At 40.4% G+C, this 13,269-nt stretch overlaps 1 protein-coding gene across 1 annotated transcript; it reads right to left on the bottom strand.

The window, feature by feature from the left end:
- Positions 1–659: 659 nt before the first annotated feature.
- On the bottom strand, positions 660–13,151 carry rbm34 (RNA binding motif protein 34). Its single transcript, XM_075464127.1, has 11 exons — positions 12,959–13,151; positions 12,049–12,205; positions 11,227–11,357; positions 10,808–11,021; positions 7,025–7,084; positions 6,835–6,878; positions 1,893–1,976; positions 1,714–1,777; positions 1,591–1,633; positions 1,374–1,492; positions 660–1,246 (listed from the first exon to the last, which is right to left on the bottom strand). The coding sequence occupies exons 1-11, from the start codon at positions 12,976–12,978 to the stop codon at positions 920–922; spliced, it is 1,263 nt and encodes a 420-aa protein (XP_075320242.1). The 5' UTR covers positions 12,979–13,151; the 3' UTR covers positions 660–919.
- Between the last annotated feature and the right edge of the window lie 118 nt (positions 13,152–13,269).

Genomic DNA, 13,269 nt, shown 5'->3' with positions numbered 1-13,269 from the left:
TTTCCACAGTCACCTCAGGCACGCTCAGGACGGGAGATTTGACTGAAGACATGTTTCCGTGCAATCTGTTGATTTCCTTAGCAAGGAAATTGTTTTTGAATTGGGTCTATATGAATGAATTGGATTATTTTGTAAATAATTATGATTACAATTAATTGAATTCCAATTGGCTTGAATTGGACTTTATTATTTATGTGTCTTGAGATCACATTGGTTGTACTTGGTGCTATATAAATAAAACTGAATTGAATTGAACAAACAGCTTTTTTAGCAATGACCTTTTGTGCTTACCCTCCTTGTTGAGGGTGTCAATGACTGTCTTCTGGACATCTGTCCCGTCAGCAGTCTTCCCAATGATTGTGTAGCCTACTGACCCAGACTGAGAGACCATTCAAAGGGTCAGGAAACCTTTGCAGGTGTTCCGAGTTAATTAGCTGGTTAGGGTGTGACACCACGAGTTTCCAATATTCAACTTTTTCACAATATTCTAATTTACAGACACACTGAATTTGGGGTTTTCATTATCTTTCTTTTAATGAGTGACTAAAAAATAATTTTTTTCACGATATTCTAATTTTCTTTAGCTGTACTTGTAGTATGTGGTGCTTCAAATGTCGTGCATTCTGTACCTTTCCTTTCAACAAAATCCACATTACCAATTTGAAGAAAAAAACAAATTTATATTTAACAGCAGAAACATCGTACAATAAAACTAATTCAAAAGAGGTGCATAGGAAAAATGCGATGGTTTCACCAACATGCTGTGGCTGAACCAGTTGAGTTTGCCAAGCAGTCTGGAGCTCTCCTGGAGAAGTAATGTTTCCAGAGTTCTTGGCTTTGAAAGCAATTCTCTAAACTGGTCACCCAGCACAAGAAAGACACTTTTATTTCTTTGAAATACCTAATATTTCCTCAGAATTTAAATGTGAACAGTATTTTTAGATTTCATTTTCTTCTTCAGTCCTTTCTTTTTAATCTTTTTGGTTGGATCCACCATCTCTCCTTTGAAAGATGTGGAAGTTTTGGCTGACTTGTGCTGGTTTCCAGTGAACTTTTTTGAGGACTTGAAACCTCCTCGACCTGGTCCCCTCTCATGTCCTGAACCCTTCATGGGTTTCTTTGTCGTTCCTTTGCTGTCACTTTTATTCTTCTGCTTTTCCTTCTTCATTGACCTCTTCACACGGATTGACCTACCCTCCAGCTTTGAGTTGTCCAGTTCTAGCGCCAGCTGCACCGAGTCAGCACTCTGCAACAGGAAGACGAAGAAAAATAAAACAATTAAACTTTTATGAGTATTTAAGTTATTTTGGGCCTGGAAGATGTGCAGGATGTGTAGGACACTCCCGATAAAAGCAGGGTTTGATTGGTCTTACCTCAAAAAGGACGTAACCAAATCCTTTACCGAGTCCAGAGTTTTGGTCTCGTACCAGTCGGACTGCCTCTACTGTTCCACACTCCTCGAAATGCCTTCGGAACGCCAGCTCGTTTATTTCTGGAAAGAAACAACAAATAAGCTTAAATGAAACCTATGAACCAGAACTTGTTCTGCATACAATGACTAATCAGCTTCAGCTCTGCAAGGCCACTCACCAAATGACAGATTCCCCACAAAAACTGAACGCTTGTGATCATGCTGCAAGACAATACGATTTCTCAATTAAAGCCAACAACTTAGTGGACTGAACAGGTGAACTGTGATGTTTGCTGACTTACTGAAGAGCTGTCAGTCACTCTGTCCACTCGGATGTGAAAGTCTTTCTCTATCTCAATGCCATTCCTGTTAGGACGGATGGAGTGAAAGACACTTATCAACATGTGGATTTTTTTTTATGCTTAAGTCAAATGTGTGAAGACCATCTTTATGTTCTGAGTTCATGTTAGGAGTGTCGGACCTCTCCAGAGCTTTGGTGACTCCATCCTCGTCTTTAAACACGACATAAGCATTCACGCTTTGCCTCTGGGGATGAATTTTACGTCTGAAGTGAAAAGAATTTCATCATATATGCATGTAGTCCAAGTGCCTTTTTTTAAACTTCAAAACCTCTTTTACACAGAAGACCCGATTCAACCGATAACTTATAAGCAATTCAAAATACATGCGTAGAAAAACAAAAGCAACATAAATGTGTGATATGCAAGCAAACACAATCAGACATCTATGACAGGAAGTCAGAAAATGGTGTAACAGCTGGGAAAATGCAGAATCAATAAAAAAGAAAGAGCCAAGGTTGGCAGGGGATCTTCAGTTTGTCAACAAATCTGTGAGAAAAAAAAAGAGAACTCTTTAAGAACAATGTTCCTCAAAGAAAAAATTTAGAGGACTTTGCAGATTTCTTATCTAAAGTGCAGAAAATCTTTAAACCCATTCAAGGAATCTGGAGGAATTTCAGTGTGCAAAGAACAAGGGAGCAAGCCTAAGCTGGACACCCGTGATCTCGCAGCCCTCAGACGACGCTGCATCAAGAACCCTCTTTCATCAATAGCTGACAGAACCACATGGACAAGGGATTGCTGTTGGGAAACCTTTGTTGAAAGAAATGGGCGCCATGAGCAAAGAGCAAAAGGAGCATCCAGACTGTTGTCAGCAACCAGTCCCTGCAGCCAGGCTCTGATGGTATGGGGTTGTATCAGTGCCCTCGGCAAAGCTCATTTCCACTTCTGAGATGGCAGCATTAAAGTGATAGTTCGGAGTAGATTCACCCTAGGGTCATTTGAATCGTGACATTCAAATCACATGCCATGACACCAAACTTCTACAGTAGTACAAATATGGTCTGTACTCACAAAACGATGCATTTGGAAGTTTGTACATAGTCCAGGAGTTTATTATTATCAACACAAGCCTAATAGCTTCTCTGCTGCTAAAGCTGCGTCGACATCACTTCCTTGATCTGGGAGCTTCAATGTAAGATGAGGGTTGATCTACTACTGTAGACAACAAAGCAAGGCTGCTCAATTTCTCCATTGATAAAATAAATTCACAACTCTACAACATAAAAATTCATTAAAAAATCATGTAAAATATAGCATATACTTTGCTGTCTACAAATCAAATCAAATTTATTTATATATCACATTTCATGTACAAACAGTTCAAAGTGGTTTACATAAAATAAAAGCATTGCAGCAGGGAGTGCAAGAAGCATTAAAAATACATAAAAGAATATAAAGAGAAACAAATAAAATCATTTAAATGAATTTAAAAACAGGCAACAGTCTAGATAAGTTTAAAGATATTTCATGCATAGACACATGAGAAAAGAAATGTCTTTAACCTGGATTTAAAAATGTCTACATTTGGTGAAAGTTTAATCTCCACTGGCAGTTTGTTCCACTTGTTGGCAGCATAACAGCTAAATGCTGCTTCTCCATGTTTAGTCTGGACTCTAGACTGGACCAGCTGACCTGAGTCCTTGGATCTAAGAGCTCTGCTGGGTTTATATTCTCTGAACATATCACAGATGTATTTTGGGCCTAAACCATCAGCAGGCTTTTAAAATCTATTCTGTGACTGACTGGAAGCCAGTGTAAAGATTTTAAAACTGGTGTGATGTGTTCAGATCTCTTAGTCCGGGTTAAAACTCTAGCAGCAGCGTTCTGAATGAGCTGCAGATGTTTAATGCTCTTTTTGGGAAGTCCAGTTAAAAGAGCATTACAGTAATCGAGTCTACTGGAGATGAATGCATGGATGAGTTTCTCCTGGTCTTTTTGGGAGAGGAAACCTTTAATTCTGTTGATGTTTCTGAGGTGGTAAAAAGCTGCCTTGGTGACAGCTTTGATGTGGCTGCTGAAAGTCAGATCTGAGTCTATCAACACTCCGAGGTTACGAACTTGGTCAGTGATTGTAAGGTCCCGAGTCTCAAGATATTTACCAACACTGACCCTCTTCTCTTTGCTACCAAACAGAATGATCTCAGTTTTGTCTTCATTTAATTGTAGAAAATTCTCTCTCATCCAGGTGTTTACTTCCTCCAGACACTGACACAGTACGTCTGCTGGGCTGCAGTCGTCCGGTGACAGAGACACATAAAGTTGTGTATTGTCTTCATAACTGTGATAATTGATGTTAAAATTCTGCAATATCTGACCCAAAGGGAGCATATACAAGTTAAACAGAAGAGGTCCAAGAATTGACCCCTGGGGAACTCCACAAGTCATGGCCACTCACTCAGATTCATAGCTGCCAATTGTAACAAAATAACTCCGGCCTTCTAAGTAGGACCTGAACCAGTTAAGGACCGCTCCAGAAAGTCCAACCCAGTTTTCCAGCCTGTGCAACAGGATTCTGTGATCTACAGTATCAAACGCAGCGCTGAGGTCCAACAGAACCAGGACTGAAACATTACCAGAATCAGTATTCAACCTAATGTCGTTTAACACTTTGACCAGAGCTGTTTCAGTGCTGTGATGACGTCTGAAGCCTGATTGAAAGTTATCAAGACTTCCACTTTCATTCAGAAAGTTGTTGAGCTGGTTAAATACAACTTTCTCAATAATCTTGGATATTAAAGAGAGATTAGAGACAGGTCTGTAGTTGTTCATCATAGAGGCGTCTAGCGTTCTCTTCTTTAGGAGTGGCTTAATGGCAGCTGTCTTTAGTGACTTGGGAAAAATGCCTGATGCCAATGAGCTGTTAACTATTCGTAGGAGATCACTTTCTACTGAGGTAAAAACAGTTTTTAAAAAGTCGGATGGTATAATGTCCAGAGAACAAGTTGTTGATTTCAGCTGCCGAACTCTTTCCTCTAGGATTTTTAAATCAACAATATTAAATTGTGACATAACGTCAGAGTTATTTCTAGGTTTTAGACACAGATTAGTTTTCTTGTTTTTCTGTGTTGCGTGAATGTTTTGTCTAATTGTTTTGATTTTTTGGCTAAAAAAGTTGGCAAATTCGTTGCATTTCTCAGTGGAGAGGAGGTCTGGGTTTGACTGTTTAGGAGGATTTGTGAGTTTTTCAACCATAGCAAACAGAGTTCGAGAATTGTTGACATTCTTATTAATCATTTCAGATAAATGCAGCTGTCTGGCCTTGCACAGCTTATTGTTAGAACTACGCAGGCTTTCTTTGTACAGCTCATAGTGAATCTGAAGCTTTGTTTTCCTCCATTTAAGTTCAGCTTTCCTGCATTCTCTTTTCAGGTTTTTGACCGTAGTGGTGTTTCTCCATGGGGTTTTCTGTTTGATCAAGGTGCTCTTGATTCTTATCAGTGCAACAGCTTCCATTACATTAAAAATGTTCAAGTTGAAATGATCCAGCATTCCTTCAACCGACTCTGTGCTCATTGTTGGTAACATAGCTATGGCCTCCCTAAACTGAGCACTTGTGTTCTCATTAATGTACCTCTTCTTAACTGAGAAGCTGGTTGTTTGAACATTCTGAGTAATAATGTGATTTTAGTGTGGTAATTTTGGAGATACTGCCAGGTTCCATTAGCGCTTGTACTAAGCTAATCGGGATAACTCAGTAACTCAGATGATGTTCAGCCAAGATCGAAAAAACTTCGGGTGGGCTACTTGGCTGGATGTCACGGTTCAAATGACCCTAGGGTGAATCTATTCCGTACTATCACTTTAATGCAGAAAAGTTCACTGAGATATTACAGCAACATATGCTGCCTTCACGACCACATCTTTTCCAGGGACGTCCATGCATTTTACAACAAGACAACGTAAAACCACATTCTGCACACATTCCAAAGGCATGGCTGAGGAAGGAGAGGATACGGGTGCAGGACTGGCCTGCCTGCAGTCCTGACCTGTCCCCAATGGAGAATGTTGGAGAACTCTGAAACAACACTGATGTTGCACTCCACAGGATGTGTTTAAAGAAAGAGTGGAACAAAATAACAGCTGAAACTCTTCATCTCTTGGTGTCCTCTGTGTCGGAACACTCTTTGAGGAACATAACAAGTGGTAAAAGCTTTACTGACCCAACTTTTTTGGCAAATATTGTAGGTCTGCGATGCAAAAATGGAGGTAAAAGCCAACAAGAAATGTTCCTGCTATACTTTGCCGTGTATGGTTCCTTTCTAGTTACAGGGATCTGATCTGAGAGCCATTCAAAACAGGGGCATTAAATACACATTTTCTCAGGATTCAAACATTACAGATGATCAAACCCTCAAAGAAACTGTACAAACTGATAAAGGAGGCTGGCTCTGTGCTGGGGCTGCCCTGGAGCCCCTGGAGCCCCTGGAGCCCCTGGAGCCGAAGAATGCTGCAGATCAACACTGACCATCCTCTTCACCACATTGGTGTGTGATCAGTTAAGGCTTCTTCAGCTCTGCTGCATAAAAAAAAAAAGATACCAGAGGTCTTTCCTGCCAGCAGCAAGAACTGCTGAATGAATGCTTCAATTTATTTATATATTTTTTTTTTTTTTGTTCAAATACACTGATAGTATAATTTCTCTTTGGGATAAATACTGTATTTTTTCCATTTAATTTCAAATGAGCTTCTGAAAGTTATTCCTCATCAAAGGTTCACAGTAAGACATTTCAGTATTTCTCAGATCTGTTGATATGCAGGAATATTAAAAGGAAACAATTTCAAGAAGAATAGACTGAAAATACCAGGATGGAGACAGAAGGAAACAGAAGCAAGCTGCGCATTTTCTCATTATGACTTTTTATATTTTTTGGCTGGTTTGACATTTATTGTCAGCACTGTTGCTATATTACATTTAGATAAAGAGATTCAAATCAGCGGATGAGCGGATTTATGTAAAAAGAGTCACACTAATGGAAGCCCATTGGTGTGATTTCTTTTTTTTTTTAAACATAAATTTGGTCTCAAAATATAAATATTAATTTCTGGAGGGAAGAAACTTACTTGATGGCTGCTAATTTACGAGACACGGTGGGATCCTCTCTGACCTGTAGTGTTGAAACAAAAAAGTGTGAAACGGTGTTGAATAACTTGTGTGATTAAAGTAGGAAACCGAGAGGAGACATGACACTGTAATTCCACTGATTATTATCCACTATGTTTACAGGTATGTTTGTGTTTTTTATGTAGTTACCACAGAGCGAAACCGTATAGATTCAATGGATCCTTTATCCCTGAAGAGACTCCGCAAGGTCTGAGGAGGAACAAAAAAAAAAAAAGAAAAAAAAATAGTTGGCCTTCAGTTGATTTGTCTCCTTACCACAAGCAGAAGTGACCAGGAACATAAATGTTCTTTGAATAGATCGGGAAAAGAAGTCTGGGATCACATTTTTCTAGATAAACTGCTTTTCTTAGCTGCGGTCCAGCATGTTGGGTGTAAAACTGGCCATGACTACCACAATGAATGAACAGGCTCAACAGAGGCACAGAGCTGGGAGTGTGATGACTGCCTGAATGACACAACCATTGGGGAGATGACATTTAAAGACTGCACTATGAATGCCAATGAATATACCAAAATACTGGCTGATGACTCCCAGTCTGCTGCAGCTCAGCAGAGGAGGAGCATTCCAGCAAGATAAAGATTCAAAGCACATGGTAATCAATAATAATAACAGAAAAATAACACAATAGTTTCTAAATAACACAAATGTTAAAACCATACTCTTGTCAATGATGCCTCAAAACACCACAAGAAGAAAGAGAAACACAAACCTTCCAGCAGAGAAGCTGAACAATCTTATAGTTTTTATATCTTATCATCTCTAACTATGTTGGGGTTTGGTTGTAAATTTAACCTGCCTGTAAAGCACTTTGGTCAATGTTTTGAAATGTGCTACTTAACTAAATTTGGCCCTGAAGAAAATGTGTGTGTGTCTGCAGACTGTACAATCTAAACTTGCAAAAAACAAGAAGCAAAGTTGTAATAGAAATTCTGAATAAAACTGACAGAAATAAAGACACCAGATAAACCAACCCTGGACCCATTTTGCTGAATTTGAATCAGAAATCATCTAATCAAACGACAGAGGCACTTTAAGAAGACACTTCTTTGGCAGGTTTGAGTTTCACTGTGTTTGTTGCTGTATGTGAATAGATGTCATTTTAAGATATTTTCCTAACAGAGCACTTTGCTCCCAAACTGCAGGTTTACTTGAGGTTCCCAGAGTTTCTAAAAGTAGAATGGGAGGCAGAGCCTTCAGTTATCATCTGAAAAGAGGACTTTGGACCACTGAGCAACTGTCCAGTTCTTTTTCTCCTTAGCCCAGGTAAGATGCTTCTCACGTTGTCTCTGGTTCAGGAGTGGCTTGACATGAGGAATGCGACATTTGTAGCCCGTGTCCAGGATCCGTTTGTGCGTAGTGGCTCTTGATGCGCTGACTCCGACCTCAGTCCACTCCTTGTGAAGCTCCCCCAAATTCTTGAATAGATTTTGCTTGACAATCCTCTCAAGGCTGTGGTTATCCCTGTTGCTGGTGCAGCTCTTCCTACCACACTTTTTCCTTCCCCTCAACTTTCTATGAATATGCTTGGATACAGCACTCTGTGAACAGAGTTCTGATGAGAACTAACAGCAGAGATCATATTTCTCCAGTTTTAGCTTCTCTTCATTGGCTCAGAATAAAATTTAAGATTCTTCTCCTCACATATAAAGCTCTTAATGATCGAGCTCCATCACATCTTAAAGATCTCATTGTAAGATATTTTCCTAACAGAGCACTTCGCTCCCAAACTGCAGGTCTACTTGAGGTTCCCAGAGTTTCTAAAAGTAGAATGGGAGGCAGAGCCTTCAGTTATCAGGCCCCTCTCTTGTGGTAATAAGCTGCCAGTAAATGTTCGGGAAACAGACACCCTTTCCACTTTTAAGACCAGGCTTAAAACTTTCCTTTTTGATAAAGCTTATAGTAAGGGATGGCTCAGGTGATCCTGAAACATCCCATAGTTAAGCTGCTATAGGCCCAGACTGCTGGGGTGCCTCATCTGTCACACCTTTTGTAACCCCCCCTTTTTAATTTCTCAAAGGATATTTTGTACATGTGACATTATTGTGGTCATTAACTCGTGTTTCCCTGTTCCAACAGGTATCCTTTAAATGGTGTTCATGGGTTTTTTTCCCCCTTTTCTGTCTTCTCAAACCCCAGCTGTTCGAGGCGGATGGCCACCCTTCCTGAGTCTGGTTCTGCCAGAGGTTTCTTCCTGTTAAAAGGGAGTCGTTTCTCTCCACAGTCGCCTCAGGCATGCTCAGGACGGGATTTTGGACTGAAGACAAGTTCCGGTGCAATCTGTTGGTTTCCTTAGCTAGGAAATTGTTTTTAAATTGGCTATATATGAATGAATTGGATTACTTTGAAATTAATTATGATTACAATGAATTGAACTCCAATTGGCTTGAATTTGATTATACTATTTAAAGGGACACGCCACCCCCAGGCCAAATTATGTGTATCCCCGCATTCCCGAGACATAAATAAGTGTGTGGGAGCGTTTTCCTGGCGACCCAGGCATTGTCCGAATCTCACAGCACTGACCACTGCTTGGTTTCGCATAATACCTCCATGCTAGCGTCGCCAATCGAAATATTACTCCGCTCAACCTCTGTTTCCAACACAGATGGGACAGTGGGGGTGGGGATTCCCAATGACGTAGCGGGGAGTGTGTGTCGGCTGTGTTGTCCGCACCGGAAACTAGTTCCTGAACCAACATGAGCAAACCAAGCCTTCCGTGTTGATTTACACAGTCATTTGCACTCTATGTGAAAGTACACCACTCACACAGTAATTAGAAGGTAAATACAGTGGAAACTGCTTATAGTGGTCACGGATATAGTAATCAACCGCTTATATAGATCAAAAGGCTTGGGACGGAATCATTTCTATACAAATGCTGTTTAAATAATTCCTTTATAGTAATCAAGAAATCCGCTTATAATGTTCATTTTTGGCCATTTTATGAATGTAAACATGTGCAAAAATAATTTTAAAACTACGTGTAGCTATTTTATTTTTTACTTCCTTGATTCCTTTCTGGACGTCTGCTTCTGCCTCGCTAGCTAACGTAACGAGTTGACACCGGGCAGCAAGCGCGCGAATCATGGCTGGAAAAAGGAAGTCATGGAGGAGCATGTGTCCGAGGATGGGTGCTGGAGAGCGGATTGAATGCGCGTGTGACCGCTGGAAGCTCCAGGCTGGTTCTTGTAAGATGGGAGGCCGGTGTTCATTCGATTTCTCCTACTTGTCCGACAGAACACCGGCACGGAGGAGCATAGACCCGAGCAGGGGTGCTGAAAGGCGGATTGAATTCAAACTTTATTTTCAGACTTGTAAGAAAAAAAAATGCACCGGCGCCACAGCAGAGAAAAAGTTACGTACTGTATTTGAGTTAGCCTACAGTATGTCTGCGCACTGCGCAGTACTGTAATTAAACTTGCATGATAATAAATTTCAGTAAATGCTGAAGCTATCCGTTTCATTTCATTTTTCTCATTGAAAAACGATACAAATGGCATTTAGATGATATTCTCCATAAAAAATAAGTGAAGTACCTGTACTGTAATACAAATTTGGTTTTAGTAATCAACCGCTTATAGTGTTCAAATTGGCTCTGGACCAACGTGATCACTATAAGCGGTTTCCACTGTATAGTAAATTAATTCACGTTGGGCAAAATATTTCGATTGGCGACGCTAGCATGGAGGTATTATGCAAAACCAAGCAGTGGTCAGTGCTGTGAGATTCGAACAATGCCTGGGTCGCCAGGAAAACGCTCCCACACACTTATTTATGTCTCGGGAATGCGGGGATACACTTAATTTGGCCTGGGGGTGGCGTATCCCTTAAGTGCCATGAGATGACATTTGTTGTAATTTGGCGCTATATAAATAAACTGAATTGAATAAAGACACACAAAGAAAGAATACCTTTTTAGTGCAGCTGATGGGTAGATTGCCAACAAACACTGTCTTCTTCCTCTTTAAGGCCTCCTCATGCCTGGTGGCCTTCAGCCTCTGTCGCTTCAGCACCCAGTGCTCTACATCGTTCTCTCTGCCCAACTCTGACGCCTTCCTCTTCTTCTTTTTCACTGATGTTTGCTGTCCCCACTCTTCATCATCTGCCTCCTGTAAACTGCTCTCCCTAAAACCAACCAATGTACAGAAAAAAAAATGAGAAAAGAGGCAATGGAGTGGGTGGTCGATGAAGGGGTTTTAGTCTGAGGAAAAGATTTAGCAATTTCATTTCATCTTTTATTTCTTATTTTTCTTTTTTAGGAGAGAATCACTGATGAAAATAAGACATGGAAAATAACAATGACAAAAACAGAATCATCTGAACTTTTCACCTGTTCTCCAGCTTCTGGTCAGATACAGATTTCTCTTTGTGGAGCTTCTTGTTCTTCTGGTGCGATTCACCTTTGACCTCTGGACTGTCTTTCTGCTGCTCCTCTGTTTTTGTGCTCTTTTGAATAGGCTTCTGCAGTAAACACAACCCATGAAACTCGTATGAGTATATGAGGGAAGAGGAGCTTTGAAAACAGAGTTTTCACATTTCTAAGCCAAGCACCTGTGACCTAACCTGACTCACGTCATCTGGCTGCGTTCACCAACTACATGCGGGGGCGTTCCCTTTCGTCACACAGCCATCTGAGGAGCCTGGGAGTCATTGATGTTTCGTCCGATTAGAAAATAATCAGAGCCAATCATTAATCGATGGGTGGGACGCTGCAAGACGCTGGTCTATCCTCTTTCCGTGCGGAACTCCCTCAAATATGCGCTGGCTGTTGCAAATGTTGCCTTTAATCCTGAGATTTTCTTTGCACATACGACAATAATCGTTCACTGATCGCTCCTCGCTCCGTTTCATACTATCTGCCGCCATGGTGTTTGTTATGAAAGGCTAGCTGGTTGCATAGTGGTCCTGGTGTCGCTCTGAGCTACGTCACGGGTTGAGTCATTGGGAGTGGCTGAAGTGGCGTGTCAGTCAAGATGACGGACAGATTCTTCATCCAATCACATGCACAAGTTTTAGAAAAAATAGCCCCATTTGAAATCATGTCGGTTGTGGGCTCGTCCCAGATGGTATGCGAATACCAGAGGGCGGGAGTCAGGTAACCTGTGACCATCTGTTTTTTCTTTTTGAATTAACTAAAAAACTGTGACTTTACCTTGGGTGCAGGCTGAAACAGAGTAGATGCAGCTGGAGAAGCAGCGCTGAACAAAGCTGACAGCGATCCAGCGGCTGCAGTGTTTTGCTGGAACAAACTTCCTGACACCTGACCCACTACATAATCAGCTGACTGTTGCCCAGGTGATGACTCTCCACTGAAGACAGAAACGCAGAGGTGAAAAATGGCACAAAATCCAAAAGACCAAAAAGTTTTTAGTATCAACATACAACTTCTTTTTGAACTATCTTAAATGAAGTGTCATATTTTTTACTGTAGCAAGAAATGTAGTTTCACTTTCTTTTGCAAGATGTTTACAAGTTTAAACTAAACATGTTTACTTTTGTTTTGTGAGGGCAGGCTAAAACTGCGGGCTCCCGAAATGAAAGACCTCACTAACACTCTTACTCGTGCATATCTGTGTGAATTTGGTTTTCTGTAGAATAAAGCAAAGAAGCTGTAAAATGTGGAATTTTTTTTCATTCTACAAAGGAAAAGTAAATTTGATAAAAGAGAGGCGTTATTGCTTGTTTGTAGCAGTAAAAGAAACCCTCATGAATTAAAACACAAAATGTTGTTCGGTTGATGGATCTTTGTTACTACTCCCTGTGCAGAGGTAAAAATGGTTTATATTGCTTATTTACTGTGCAATCAGTGCGCCACATTAACAAAAAAAGCATTTTTATTTCTACGTTTAAAGAACAAAGCCAAAACTTTTTCAGAGACACGTACAAAAGCAGCATCTATTCGCCACAGGAGATAGAAAATGGTGCTGGCCCAGCATCAAAACTGAAAAAACTGAAAAATATCCCACGCCACAGTTAGCTTAAAACGATTAAAATATGACAAAAACTTCGCCCGGATCATCTTCTATCACGTTAATCAGGAAAATAAAAACGTGTAAACAAACCTTTGAACTTTCTTCTTCATGATTTACTGCAGATTTTTCAATTTCACTCCGGGAAGAATGTCTGCTTTGTTCTTTTTAAAGGATATAACTAAGCGATAAACTTTCACATGAAAACGAATTTCTACGACTCAATCTCCAATAATGTCCAAACATGTAATGTCCACACGTTTTCTAACCTAAATCATATATGTCCCTCCTCGAACTGTTTCCCATAGGGAACACGGTCGAGACGGAAAAACGGTTCCTAAAGTTTTTCAGAAATAACCAACACAAAACCCAAATAAACTCGTTAGGCAAGGATGTGGAGAAGT

The sequence above is a fragment of the Odontesthes bonariensis genome, chromosome 4, assembly GCF_027942865.1.
Source record: "Odontesthes bonariensis isolate fOdoBon6 chromosome 4, fOdoBon6.hap1, whole genome shotgun sequence".
Taxonomy (NCBI): domain Eukaryota; kingdom Metazoa; phylum Chordata; class Actinopteri; order Atheriniformes; family Atherinopsidae; genus Odontesthes; species Odontesthes bonariensis.
Note: the sequence above shows the minus strand (reverse complement) of the source record. Positions and strands in the feature narration are given on the sequence as shown.